The sequence below is a fragment of the Mus pahari genome, chromosome 9, assembly GCF_900095145.1.
Source record: "Mus pahari chromosome 9, PAHARI_EIJ_v1.1, whole genome shotgun sequence".
Classification (NCBI taxonomy): domain Eukaryota; kingdom Metazoa; phylum Chordata; class Mammalia; order Rodentia; family Muridae; genus Mus; species Mus pahari.
This window is the reverse complement of record NC_034598.1, coordinates 70,599,610-70,615,057: the sequence shown is the minus strand read 5'-3', so window position 1 is coordinate 70,615,057 and position 15,448 is coordinate 70,599,610. Positions and strand designations below refer to the sequence as shown.

Sequence of the window (15,448 nt, the reverse complement as noted above, 5' to 3'; positions counted from 1 at the left end):
AAATGTACGAATAAAATGTAGTGTAGGTCAGAAGTCTGAAGCAAAAGTCTAAACTATAAGTGACTTCAGAAATCCATTTATAGGTATAAAATGAATCATTGCTTACAAAACACACCTCAACAGGCAGCTGCTTGCTTTGCATGGCTACTTGAGACCTCTAAGAAATACGGTTTCTCGTGCACCTCAAAGCTCTAAGGAACCTATGAGTATTTAATCTCAAATTCAGCCTTTTCTTCCTTAGAATCAGAAGATTAATTTACTTGGTACCTCCTCCCTTACTACATAAACTCAGTCCCCTGCCTCTTTATTTTTTTCACCTATGTTATTTCAACCTATCACATTCTTTTTCTTCTATCTCCCAGGAAGAAATCAACTCTTCTTTTTTCTAGCATTTTTAAAAATTATTTTATTAGATATTTTCTTCATTTACATTTCAAATGCTATCCTGAATGTCCCCTATACCCTCCCCCCTACCCTGCTCCCCTAACCCACCCACTCCCACTTCTTGGCCCTGGCGTTCCCCTGTATGGGGCATATAAAGAGAAACCAACTCTTTAAGACTTCAATATTTTTTAGCACTGCTTCTTGTATTTGGACAGATCTTTCACATCACATTTAGATGTGTGCGCTTCTTACAACTATCTTTACTTTTAAATTTATACATTTATGTCCCTTCTTTTTCTTTTTTAATCTCTACAACCTTCGTCCAGAATGTTTAATGAGCCCCATGACTGCTCTTCATTTTCTTAGTACCTGAAGATTGTCCCTGTCACTAGTATGGAACTAGAATCTTAGAGGCCACAAGGGGCATCTTTCTCTCTGCATCAGTGGACAGTCATGTCCTTGTTTCGCTTTGCCTTTTACAGCAGTGCTCACTGCTCATCAGCTAGGATTTTTACACCCCATAACTGTCTTTGATGTTTCCCTTATCCCGCGGCCAGATGGAATTCCCAGGGTTAGAACTCTGTACTCTCTTTTCCTTTCTTACCTTCTCTTACTTGGTATTTTATACTCATTTTTTTCTGGTCCTGTTTCTTGTGGCAGATGACTCCTACATCTTCATCCTTTCTCTAGAGCACTTCCTGAAAGGAAGTTCTACCCGACAGAAGAGCTAGGGGAAGGACTGAAGGAGCATGCCCATAGGAAGAACAGCATTATCAACTAATAGGACCACACAGAGCTCGCAGGGACTAAATCACTAACCAAAAAGTATACATTGAAGGACTCATGGCTCCAGATACATATGTAGGAGAGGATGGCCTTATCTGGAATCAATAGGAGGGAGGTCCTTGGTCCTGTGGAGACTTGATGCCCCAGCATAGGGAGATGCTAGAACAGTGAGGCAGGAGTGGGTGGGTAGATGGAGGAGCATCCTCATAGAAGCAAAAGGGAGTGGGAAGAGGGGGGATGGGATGTGGGTTTGTGGAGGGGAAGTCAGGAAGGGGATATCATCTGAAATGTAAATAAATAAAATTATTAATTAAAAAAAATACATTCAGGATAGGGCTTTGGGGGCAGCTCAGCCAGTATAATGTTTACTAACCAGTCATGAAGACCTGGCCTTGATCCTTAACACTCATGTAAAAGTTTAAGCATGATTGTGATTATCTGTAATTCCAGAGCTAGGGAGCTGGAGACAAGAGGATCTCTGGGGCTTGCTGGTCAGTCAGGCCAGCCAGCCCAACTGAACTGATGAGTTTCGGTTACAGAGAGAGAAATGTGTCTCAGAAACTACAGTGAAGATTGATAAAGACAGACACACAAAATCAACTGTTGCCCTACACAACCCCTCTCACCCACATGCACATACCTATATGTATATAGACAACACACACGATCGTTCACAGACCCACACACATTCATTCAGAATGTGTTAAGTTCAAACCTAAAATTGTGTTCTTGGAATAAACACACCACTTCGATGATCTTATTTCTGTTTGTGGTATTTCTTTGTTTCTAAGTAACATTGAATTACTGAAATGTTGAAGGACTTATTTAAAACAATTAATTTTCCTACTCACATGCTATCAACTACTACTTACTTTATGTATATATTTTTTCCATCCCAATGTGTTTCAGCTCTTTTGACTGCCTTACCCTTACAATGATCTTTTCTTTGGTTCTTCCAAGGCTGGGTCTTCAGCCCTACTTCTCTGAACACAATCCACATTTTTATGCCATCCTACATTAATACTTTCTACTATTATATTATTTAACAATATTACAGAGTAAAGGCTTCTGGTTTTTAGGTGTGAGACTCAATGAATCTCGCCTGTTTTAGGTGAATTATCAATTCCATTTTCCTACTGTTCTCCCTGCCTCTCTATATACTATGACCCCACTGCTCAAATTATCTTCCTTCTCCTCTTCTTGCTGAACTCTATACAATTCTATCATTTCAAGGATCTTTCAGCTTTCCTACTCCAATCTGAAACCTTTTAAGATCAACCCAGATTAAAGTATTTTCTTCTATCCCTTTATTTTGCACCTAATTTATATCCTGCACAAGCCCTTATTAGATAGCATTATTTATTGCTCTGATATTTGAGGACTGAGACATCCCTGCCCTCCTCCCCTTCCTTACACTATATTGTATGGTTCTCAAGGTCAGAGTTAAATTTTCATAACTGTGAAACTCTATTCCATTAGACCTAGAGCCATATATAATGTTGACACTGGAATTAAAAATGGCTGCGATGAATACACCCCATAAACAAGGCTGCCCTGAAACCCCAAGCCGTGGGAATTTTGCCCTCTGGACTCCGGAGTGAATAACAAGTTAAGTAAAGGTAGGTGACTTTGTACCATGCAAATTTCCCATTCATCACATTAAATCTTTTATGCCTAAGATAATGTAGACTTTGGCATCATTCCTAATCAAAGAACAAAGTAGTTCCCTTTAAATGTTCTCAAGAGTCAGCAGTTTTTGATGTGCTTAAGAGGATGGAGGAGGTAGATGGAAAAGAATCGTCACAGAGTTAATTCCACACAAAGCTCAACTACTTATAAAAAGTAAAACTAACAAACCCTATGTTGTTTAAAAAAAAATCCTTTTCTTATTGCAAAAAAAAAAAAAAAAAAAAAAAAAAAAAAAAAAAAATTTTTTTTTTTAAGGAAGAACTTAAGATGCTAAGGAAGAATTTAAGATGGAATATGACGTGCTATAGCAAACATACCAATGATTTGTGCTGTGAAAGATCACAATCCTCCAGTTGCCCACTCCAGTTGCCCATACTGGGCAGTTGCCCATACAGCGGCAGATAAAGCTAAATATAAAACTCTACAGTGTTCCTAATCATCTAGACGGGTTTCATTATTTCAACCTTTTATCACTGGAGCTACACTACAAAAGGTCGATCCATTTTCAACATAAATTCTGTAGGACATTATGCTTTGGGAGAATAAAAAGTACAGGGCATATTAAAATTAATGAAATCAGTATTTTACTAAGATATAAGTATGTCTCAGAAATAAAAATCTTTTAAAAAGAGATTTATTTTATTTTAAATTATGTGTATGTGTGTGTGTGTGTGTGTGTGTGTGTGTGTGTGTGTGTGTGTGTGTGTATCGGCGGGAGTGGAGGTTATGCACACAAGCACAGTGGCCTTGGAGGTCAGTGAGAACATCCCTGGTACTAGAGTGAGAGGGCGTTGTGCTGAAGTGGCTGATGGGAGCCCATCAGCCCATCCTTAACCACTGAACCACCTCTCTATCCACATCAATAACTTATTCAACATGGTGGTAATAAGGGGTACCACACAATCCACCCGCTTTACATTATACAGTATGGCCCCAACATACGCCCTATTAGACTTTTAGTTACCCATATAGAACAACCTGATGACCACAATGGAAATGGTATTAATTGACTCAAACAGAAGAGGAACTTTATGAAAAGCATGAGTAAGTTTGGCTGTCTGTGTACATGAGCAATACGAACAAAACAAAAACAAAAACAAACAAAAGAAATAAAACAGGAAATGGATCTGTTTAAACAGGCCAGGAGAATTGATATCTGTTAGGCCTCCTCTCTCATATAATCAAGTAACCGACGACAGCATTTGTTAAGTTAACTGCACCAAGAACAAAAATGCTTTTATGAACAAAGGGCATGAACAGCCAGATCCATATTGGGCAGGTGCTTCTATTTAGATCAAATGCAGGGTCCCCAATAAATTATATCTGTTGCTTAAATAGTTCTCTCTTTCGGAACAAAAAATACTAGTGAAATGGTTTGTAATTCCATCATTCGGGCCTCAGTGACATGTTATATACACTAGACTATAAACAGAAAAGTCAAGCAAATAAAAAATTAATGGCAAAAATGCACGTCTGTTGATCTATCAGTGAAAACACCATTTACTTCCTGTTAAATATAAACTGTATAACGAAGCCAGTAAAAAGCCATCTTATCAGACATGGAAAGGATCATTTGAATAAACGCATTTTCAAAAGCAATTTGATGATGAAATATTTTGGGGTGTCTTGGGCAAAAGGCATTGCACTGGAGATTAAATATTGATTTTATGATTTGGCTACTCTTTTTTTTTTTTTTTTTAAAGCAACTCCATAAGTCAGGCCTGCACTCTGTGGTACCTAGACATCTTTTTGTTTTTCAGAGGCTCAGACACTTGTTTTTCCCTATGCTGTGATACTGTGATAAAAACCATCTTTTAAGCAATCACACAGCAATATTAAAGGTGACATTCATAGGACCTAATTTGCAATGAATAAAAGCTCATCTTAATTACCATGTAGTTTACATAGGGTTAGAACATATGTTGATCAACATCCGTGAAAGGAAAACAGAGCACGCCTGCCTTCAATGTGACTGTAGGTATAAGACTTCTTTAAAGTCTTTAAAACCTTCTTGAAAAACTAGGTGTCAAACCTGAAAATTTATAGGGTGTGTGTGTGTGTGTGTGTGTGTGTGTGTGTGTGTGTGTGTATGTGTGTGTTGCATTCCTAACTTCCTTACAGCTTCATTTTTCTACAAACATGCAGCACTGTCTGAGATATTAGGTAGCTGTTTCATTTCTGCCCTCTTTCCACCCCAGTTTAAAGCTCCTGACAGGGATGCTCTAACCCCAGTGCCTACAGTAGGACCTGGTACTCACCAAACATACAAAATGAGGAAACAGACTGACTATAATCTTCGCTTACCAATAGATCCTGTGTATGTCCTCTTGCTGCTTAACCTTTCCACCCCCCCCCCCCTTAAACTTTGTTAAGCTTTCTTTTTTCCTGTTAAATGACAAAGTGACTCTATAAGTGCTGCCAGGCAAGGCGTTAGCTTCTCTACCCTTCAGCACCATCTAGGGCACAAAAGCAGCTGTGAATTGCAATAAGCAAATTCTCACCAAGTACTTAGCAAGGTGAGTGACGGGCGAGCATGCAATAAACTTTAACCATCACTGCACTTGCCATTAGGATTAGTTTCTTCTGTTGCAAACAGTTTGCCAGTTCCTTGGGAGTCTGCTAACTGTGGGAAGTGGTTTGGGACAGCTGAATCGAGGAGATAAAGGGAACTGAGTAGACAATACAGGCAGAAGGGTCCCAAGACCTTTCTGTTCTCTCCTGTAAAGGCGGTGCTAAGGTACCATTTGCATCTTTATTTCTGGTGATGGAACAGAGAAGAATCTGAACAACTGGGCCTTGCTGCAGTCCCCCGGTCTATAACTTATGAACCAGCCTGGTCCCTTTGGTCTATACCATCTGCACCTGCCTGGTCCCTTATGTCTATACCTTCTGAATCGCCTCTATCCTTTACCACTGCATTGTACATCAATCGCCATAAAAAATAAACCAACAACAAAGAAAACAAAAAAAAAATTCTTCCCTTTCCTTCTTTGGGTCTGAAGATTCTTTTGTCCTAAAACCATAAACTAATGTGTATTTTTTTTTTTACCCAATCCATCTTTTGTTATGAGGCCACGACATATTTCATGATGTTTATATCATAACATATTACTACAAATCAAACTTGAGATTTATATTCATGGTTCAATCTTAAGGGCAAAACAAAGAAAGAAACCAACACACACAAGTTCCCCATAGCTCTCCATTCTTAGGGCACTAAACCTCCACAGGAGTCACGACACGGTATCAATTACTTGGTGATACTGTTTCCCTAATCCACTGAATGATCTGGGATCTGTCTCCTTCTCCAAGTAGCCCCTGTACATGTCTTTGCCCAATGGATGCGACACTATAAAGAAACAAGACCCATTCCATTCTCGGTCCTACTCCCATACATGCATTTTCATTACTGTTTGCCAATTGCACTTCTCAAGTGCACGGTCTACATTCAGAGAGCCCGGGAGGAGGCTTCAGTGCTACACAGTGGTGCAGAGTGCATATGAGAATAAATGTTCAGGAGAGAAATTTGATGCTGTGAAAAAAAAAAAAAACCTGCTTGTCAGGCAGCTCTAAAAGCAGCTCTTGGCTTCTTATAAATAGTAATTCTATTCCAATAGTAATGATCTAATTTATATCCATCGCACTTTCTGGAACTGAGACTACCCAGGGAATACTTGTAATGAAAACATTATCAATAAACTTGCAGAGTCAAGTTATGAAAAATGAGGATTTGTAGAATGGGAAATGGGTACAAGGCTGAAGGTGTAAATGGGGGTGAAAGACAAACTTAAGGATTTAGCACTGGAAAAACAATAAAAGCTTACACAGAATGGGGAGATTCATCCAAATAAAAGATATTTAGTGATGATCAAACCTGTATTCAGATAATGAAAGTTAATGGTGATTTACAATGGGGAAAAGAGAAATTTCTGGGGACGATGAAGAAACTGGAATGGGTGGTTATATGACTGGAAAGCTGTACAGCAAGGGTTCAAACAGAGAAACCAGGGAGGAAAAGAGGAAACAAGGCACTGTCAATGAATACACTGCATGCCCTGGGAGCATGCCTTCACCAACGGTGCTCATCAGGGAAGTACTTACATTAGGTCTCAGTCTTGCTGCCAGATCGTAATACTTCTCAGCGGCTTCATTGAGGCTAGCTTGTCTGTCAAAATAAAATAAGATAAAACAAAATGATGTCATTATGTATTTTAAAACTGAAGTATTAGAGCCAGGTCATGGTGGTGGTGCACACCTTTAACCCCAGCACTCATGAGGCAAAAAGCAGATGGATTTCTGAATTTGAGGCCAGCCTGGTCTATAGAGTTTCCAAGACAGCTAGGGTTAAAATAAGAAACCCTGTCTTGAAAAAACAAACAAACAAAAACCAAACAAACAAAAACTGAAGCATAGTGAAGAGAAATTACATTAACTCAAAAAATTTACAATTACATTGACTAAACAATAAAGAAAAGGTAAATTTTACTTGGTATTACATTGAATGCATTGCAAATGTTATTCTACCAGAATCCCATTTGGGTTGGCATTGGTAACTTCCACTACCTGTTTCCCATCCAAAAGGTATTTTTCTCTTCAAAGAAACACAAGTAATATGTTTAGAGTCTCCAGTTTCAAAATGATAACCCAGAAAATATATTTAAAAATCAATTATCTAAATATTTAGCTATGATTTTAAAAAATATGTTTATATCTATGTATGTGTATCTGCATGAGTTCATGTGCATTATGTGCAGAGAGGTTTTCACAGAAGCCAAAAGAGGGTGTTGTATGTCTTTGAACTGGAGTTAAGACAGTAGTGAGTTATGGGACATTAGTGTTGGAACTTAAATTTGGGACCATTATAAAAGCAATAAACACTCAAAATAACCATCTCTTCAGCCCCTAGTTGTGCATTTTCAAGATAAACATAGTGAGCATTTGAAGATTTAAGAAATTATGTATTCATTTATTCTCTCTCTTAAGCACACACACACACACACACAAACACACACACACATACACACACATATGACAGAGAAGCAGAAAGAGAGCGATACATGGAAAGAGATGAGTAGTGGTGTAGGGAATAAATATGAACAAAATATGATGATAAATATGTGTAAGGGTGTCAGATCTCCTGGAACTGGAGTTGCAGACAGTTGTAAGCTGCCAAGTGGGTGCTGGGAATTAAATCTGGGTCCTCTGGAAGAGCAGCCAATGTTCTTAAATATTGACTAGCTCTTTAGTGCCCACCCAAAATTGTTTTAATGCTAACTAAATACAAATTAAAGTTTTGGAAACAGAACAACTGGGTTTTGTAGATGGCTCCAAATCCATGTAACTAGCACCCACTATCCCACATGGTGTGCCAGTGCATGTCTGTATTCCAAGCACTGGGACATAGGCACAGGAGGTTCCACAGTGCTCGTTGACCAGTCAGTCAGTCTAGGCAAGAGATGAGCTCTGGGTTTTCTAAGAGACCTTGTCCACAAACACTAAGGTAGAAAGTGCTAGAGGAAAATGTCTTCCTCGGGCTTCTGCCTGTGTGCACATGGACACTTACATATGTGTACATATGTGAATAAATTTTTATATAGAAAGTCATGCTGCTTCTCCCTATTTCTCTCTCTTTACACACACACACACACACACACACACACACACACACACACACACACACACACCATGCTCATCTCACAAGAGTTCTCTTCTTGCTCTCTGGTAACCAGTACGGGCATGCGACCTAATCTCAGGTAACTGGACGCTCCCACTTGACATTTTAATTGAGGTGGATAAAGATGAAAATATAAAAATACAAAAAAAAAAAAAAGAAAGTAAAGGGAAAGATGAAGGAGTAGTCAGAATTCACTCATAATGGTGCAAGAATCGAGGCTATGTCCAGGCCAGACTATTCCTACAAGCAATGGCAAGATTATTCATTTATATCGTTCTTAGCTAATAGGTTTAGACTGTATTGTGCTAACTCAAACCTTCTAGTTCACGGATGTATTATTATTTTGGCAGGAGCATGGTACTTGGTATTGAACCAGTGCCTACCCCTTGCTAGGCAGGAACTCTATCCAGTCTCAGGAGTGGATTCTTTACTCTCCTCTATAACCAGAGACAGTTTTCTTGCTTGTGGTAATGCCCAGAAAAAAGACACAGGTGTCTTATAAAAGGAGAGTTCAAAATGAATCTAATGGATAAACTTGTACTGCCCATCTCCAAAGACTAGGTTCAGTCAACCTGTCAGTATATGACACCAGATGTCAGGGAGTCATCAACATGTAATGTTCTTTTTTGACTGTCCAGCTTCACAAGACATTCCCAGGTGGCAGACAACAAGATATAAGAAGATCTCACAAGTGAACTACTGTCTAGTAAATATGTATGAGGATTGAAGAATAAAAGGTATGGGAAAATTGCCAAGTTTAATTTCAGATGACATATGCAGTATTCACTATGATATGAAAGAATACTAAATGGCTCCAGGGTTGGCTTTAATAGGGAACAGTGTTCTTAGGGCAAGGCTCAGTAGGTAAAGGGTTACTGCAGAAACACAAGGGAATAAACCTGGATTCCCAGAACCTACATGAATGCCAGGTGAACATGGCAGTCTGCTCGCAACTTCATCCAAAAAAAGAAAAAAAAAGGGGGGGGGAGATGAGGGAACACCCCAGAATATGCTGACTGACTGCAACAGTCAAACTAGCAAGCTCTGGGTTCAAGTGAGGTACCTTGCCTCAATATAGAGAAATCAATTGAAGAAGGCAACCCCAAAATAGCCTCTTTCCTTCATATACATATGTATGAATATATAGTCTATACATATACATTATATGAATACATACACACACATGTGCACCTGCATACACACAGGTGCCCCCACACATGCAATGTTCATGCATATGTGTATGCTCATACAGACTCACTGCAAAAAAAATGGTGGTAGAAGAATGTTCTTTTAAAGCTGTAATTTAGGAAACTTTGGTGTCAAGAAGACAGAAAGTAAAAAGAAACAGAACCCGCATGAGTTAAATCTCTCAAATTAGAGAACTACAGTCAGGTTTTAAAAGAGAAGGGAAGTCAGCTTTCCTTAGTAACTTGAATTTGTACTTTGGCCAAGAGAAATAAGCATTAAGCCATACGTAAAGTAGACGTATAAAGTATAGGTATAACTAAAGATATCTCTCTGGAGAACTGGGCATATCTTGCTAATGTTAGAGGGAAAAGTAATCAGCTACACTACTGTTTTTTAACCAAACCTTGATCCAAGGCTCTGCTAGATTCATGGTATGTTACAATGTGCCACTGCTGTCTATATTCTCATAAATGTCAAAGTTCAACTTCAACATACCAAGACAAGTACTCCTGCTTGGCAAGGAACAGAAAAGCTTCCCTCGCTAGGGTGTCTGATGAAGGTGCCCTCCACCAAGGTACAGATACACTTTGGTTCAGATTCATCTGGAGATGTGAACCAGCATTCCTTAGGTCATACACTGGAATGGTTTTCTCCAGAGGAATATAAAAGGCATGGAGGTAGGGAATTGAAGTAACTTGATGCTGGAGGAAAGTTAAGTTGCCTTGAAGTAAGATCAAACAGTAGACATCGAATATTACCCCTATGGCCACTACTAACAACTCTGCAACCTCCAATGAAACCCGGCTCTGCATTAGACAAAATGTTCCGAAGATACCAAGCAACTGGTACAGAAGGTTGTGGGCCCTTTAGAAGGAGGATCTTCACTTGAGGTTGGAAGTCCTCTGAAGGACCTTGCACTTCCATATTACTGTGGAACTTCCTGTTGTTGTTGTTGTTGTTGTTGTTGTTGTTGTTGTTGTTTTGTGTACCCACTGGAGAGGTAGAGTGTCTATCACCACAAACTCCCGCCAGCATATGCCTTCACATCATAATGGATGGCAGCTCCACAGACTGCAAGCCAAAATAAACCTTGCCTCCTTTCAGTTGCTTTTGCTCAGGGATTTTATCACAGCAATAAAGAAGTAACTAAGACAGAAGTTTAATGCTCAAAGGAAATACTCAGAAGAGTTAATTTAAGCTAGAATTACAACTGATAACATTCTAAAGGAAATGAAAAAAAAAAAGAGGATTTATTATGTATGTCATATATGTATAAAACTAATTTTCACTGCAGAATTTTGTTTCTATTATTAAAAAGTCTTTCCATTGCTAATCAGAAGGTATTGTTGACAGCACATGGAAAACCAGGGGAAGGAATATGTTGTTTCCAGGCAAAGAGTGGTCATTTATATTCTTGATTTATTCTCTGGACAAGAGAGAAAACTCATGAGGAAGTGTACAAAGTTCATGTAATTGTGTAGGTTATATTTTATACTCCCCATCAGAAAGAGCAGTCCTTGGAATACTTATCAAGTCTTAATTGCAAAAATGACTAAATCATTAATCATCATTTGAAAAGCAAAGAACTAAGCAGTATTCTGCTCTGCACTTTTGGGATTCTATTAAATACTGTCAAACACCTCCCAAGTCAGATTGTTAAGAATGGAGTGTAAAACTTGATTCGCCAGGACTGCTGGTTTACACCTGTTTAAAGTAGCCGAAAACCCATACCTTTCTTACGTGCTATGGTCATTTCTTTTATGTGATGTATGGAAAAATCCTAAAATAACAATTCCAGAATCTCACATGTGTAAAACAACCGGGAAGAATGATCCATGTAATGAAACATCTGAAATAAATAGTTTATAAACTCCTTAGAGAAAAACTCTGTGCAGACATCAAAAACAGTTCTAAGACCCATAAGTCTTTGTCTTCATTTTAAAGAAGGCAACAACAAAGAGGAAATGTCTCAAGAAAAGAGACCATATGTCTTTTTAAAATGATGTAATTTAAATTTAAATTATTTTGCATCTCTCTCTCTCTCTCTCTCTCTCTCTCTCTCTCTCTCTCTCTCTCTCTCTCTCTCTGTGTGTGTGTGTGTGTGTGTGTGTGTGTGTTTTTGTGTGTTGGGGGTGGGGTGAGTCTCTCCTGTTATGTGTTATTCTCAGGTCAACACCTTGGGCATCCTTAGCCTTTCCCTGTTGAGCCTTCCTGCTAACCCTAACAACGATTTAATTTTAGAATTGGTTCCTATGAATCACATGTTATCATGTGAGTTCAATTTTGTTTCATGGTCACAAACCATCCAAAAACATCTAAAGCCAGATAATGAAGCCTGGATACAGGAAGATTAAATAATGTTTTATATTGAAAAATGAAAAAGGAAGGAGTGACTGGTAATGTGAATCACTGTATTCATACATAGTAAATTATCACTTATGTTCAAAGTGGATTTCAGGCAAGAGAGAAATTACTGGGAGAATGGAGAAATGAGAGGAAGGACGGATTGCTTGTAGCTATGATAGATGAACCAGCTTTGTAACCAGCAGCATCTGCAACATGCTACACGTATGAAAACATAGGTACCAGCCACACCCACTAGGGCAGAACATGTCTCTGGGTGATTTCTTCACTCACTGATATTAAAGAGGCATTGAGTTGGAAGGTACCCACTAATATCAGCTTCCTCTGTCAAAGGCCTTAAATGTCTTACAAGCTGTAATAAGCTGCCTTAAATAGGTTTCGACTAAAAAAAATGATACAGTGGCACAAGCCTGACTCCAGCACAGGGGAGACACATGCAAGGAATTCAAAGTTAATTTCTACTACTTAGAGACTTCAAGTAGCAGAATTCAAACAGCATGCAGCTCTAAGAGAAAGAAGGGACCTCAAAAAAAACCTGCTGAACCTATAATTTGAAAAATCCATGAAACCTTATCCTGATTTTTGTCTTCTCAAAACATTTAATGGAGGAACATCATAAAGGAGACAGCCTTGAAGCCTTGTTTTAAGGATGGATTAAAGTTTTCTCTTTTAGATAGCAATAGCTCTGGGTCTTTAATCTCTTGATATACACAGAACCCATGCAGAAATCTTACCACATACTTTAAATGAGTCCTATATCAGTTTTAACAGTTAATACATCAGTAGTGAAATCAAAGGTGCTTTGCTGGATCTTTTCCTCATTATTTTCTAAACAAGCCAGTATACATACAAAGCATAGTCCCCCCTCAAGTTTTCTCTCTGTAGTTACTAGAGTTCACGGATGCAAAAACCAAGAAATGTTAAAGGCTAAGTTGTATTTACTCTGAACACACATGCACACACCCACTCCCCCATGTCCCAGAGAGAGAGAGAGAGAGAGAGAGAGAGAGAGAGAGAGAGAGAGAGCCCTGATTCTGTTTTTCTTCCAAGAATTTAAATTTTGTGTCTCCTCCTGTAGAGCTAATAAAGAAGTTATTACTTTTAAATGCTATGTTTGTATAGCATATAATCATTTAATACTGTGCTGTCGGAGTGGAGAAATTACAATATAATATAATGATTCTTGCTCATATAGTTCTAGAAATTAGGAAAGCAATCGGAACCAGGTGCTATGACACAGTAGGACATTCCTTACTACACCAGGGACACTGCGAGCTTGAACCATTATGCCCAAAATAAAGAAAAACAATAAGAGCTCATTTACCCAAGCTGTGTGACTGGAAGTAGACACAGTCCATGACGATGTTTCTGTAAGTTGTGTACCCCAATGATACAAGGTTGGAGCAAACACTCCAGTGAACATATAAACCCGCTTTCTAAGAGTTACCATAAAATAATTCATTTGAAGACCCTATGGAGGCCTTATCATTTAGGATTTACATATGTGAGTCTGTCACCTTCTGTAAGTCATCTTCCTTTAGTAAGAACCATAGTTTCTGGGCAGTACGTAGCTATGATGATGAAGGGAGCCTGTGATAGTGAAATGACATTCATATGTAGCCAAGACTGTGGTCTTCAGATCCCATCTCTGGCAACTCTGAGAAGCAGTGATGGGACCCTCAGGATCGGCAGCTAAAACATAAGAATATAAATGTCCCCTTTGAAGATGCCTAGGTAGAAATAGGTGAGGGTCAGGTATGCATACAAAACACAGTGTCAAAAAGGCAGAAGACATCAGCAGAAATGTTGCTTTCATCCCTCACCAAGTTAGTTCAGTAGGGGGAAAAAACAAAACAAAACAAAACAAAATTCTCATACCAAAGTCTATGAACCAGGTAAAATGTGTTTTTCTTCCCTCCTGACTTCTTCTCAGTTACCAAATAAATTCATACTTTCGTTCCAACTTCCAGTTTGGAAGGGGGAAAACTGAATCCATCCCTTCCTACAGAACGCTTTTAACAGAATAGTTGATTCAATTGTTTCCTCTCCAAACTATGTAGACATGACTCTACTGAGTTCAAACATTTTAAGTTCCTTTGATATTTTCCTTTGATGATAATCAATCTGCCTTAAAAACAAAAAGAAGAGGTCTCATCTGGAAGCATCTAGGACTTTAAAAACTTTTTATTTGAAGTCCTAAAAGCGTCACCATGTATCCGCAATGCACATTAAGTGAGACTTAGCCTCTGTGATCACCATCCCTGTAAACGCACTTGGTAATTAGCCACAAAGTGAACTTCACATTCCCAAGCAGAGTGGGAGTGCCATATTCTTTCATCCTCTAACTTTCTTCCACTCAGGTTTCACCCATGAGATGTAGTCTTAAATTCTAAACTCAGCACAACAGGAGGCAGCTGCATCTCAGAGAATGCTCTTCCAGGTCTGAGCAGAGGTGATACAGGCCCGACAGGGTGGAATTTGCTGAGCCTCAGGGCAAACAGGGTCATCAAGAATTATTCCTGGCACTAAAGAGTAGTGCTCCCCCAAAATAAAGCCCCTGATAAAAGGTTTGATATCAAAATCAGCTTAGAACTTGGAACTCCCTTAGAACACTTCATCTGTGAAACTACATTAACCACAATATTGATCACTTATGACTTTTTTTTCTTTCTTTCTTTTTTTCTTTTTTTTTTTTTTTTTTTTTTTTTTTTTTTTTTTTTTTTTTTTTTTTTTTTTTTTTTTTTTACAAAATTGTACTCAAGAGGAAACCAGAAACATTTCTGAGTACTTTTAACAAATCCCCGAATAGCCTTGGATACTCAAAAAAAAAAAAAAAAACCAACAACAACAACAACAAAAAAAACGATGTGAAATCAGTTTGTACAGTAAACGCTTGGGATGGCTATCTTCGTTGTCAACTAGACTGCATCTGGAATTAACTAAAACCTAAGAGGCTGGGAGCACCTGCAAGGGATTATTTCTTAATTAAATCATTGGAATTGGAAAAACCCACTTTAATTGAGTTCTTTTGAGGTGGGAAGATCCACCTTTAATACTGGCTACACTTTCTGCTGGCCGCCTATATATAAAGGGCGTGAAAGAAGAAAGCAGGTTCTAGTGCCTGCTTGCTGTGGAGACTAGAAAGCCCATTCCCCCACTGGCATTAGCGCCTACTTCTTTGAGATTCTGCTGTGTACTGAAGAGTAGCTTGAGCATCCAGTTGCATGTACTGATCAAATACTGGATCATTGGATGTTCTGTTGGTAGATGACCATTGTTGAACTAGCTGGACTAAAGCCTTTAAGCCACTCTAACAAAACTCCCCTGTGTGTGTGTGTGTGTGTGTGTGTGTGTGTGTGTGTG

General features: G+C 38.7%; 1 protein-coding gene across 1 annotated transcript in view; it reads right to left on the bottom strand.

Annotated features, from left to right (window-relative positions):
- Positions 1–15,448, bottom strand: part of Tmtc2 (transmembrane O-mannosyltransferase targeting cadherins 2) — a 387,746-nt gene that overhangs the window by 52,093 nt on the left and 320,205 nt on the right. Inside the window, exon 11 of the mRNA XM_029542332.1 lies at positions 6,961–7,024. Coding sequence (XP_029398192.1) covers positions 6,961–7,024 — 64 coding nt within the window. The remainder of the gene's footprint in view (positions 1–6,960; positions 7,025–15,448) is intronic.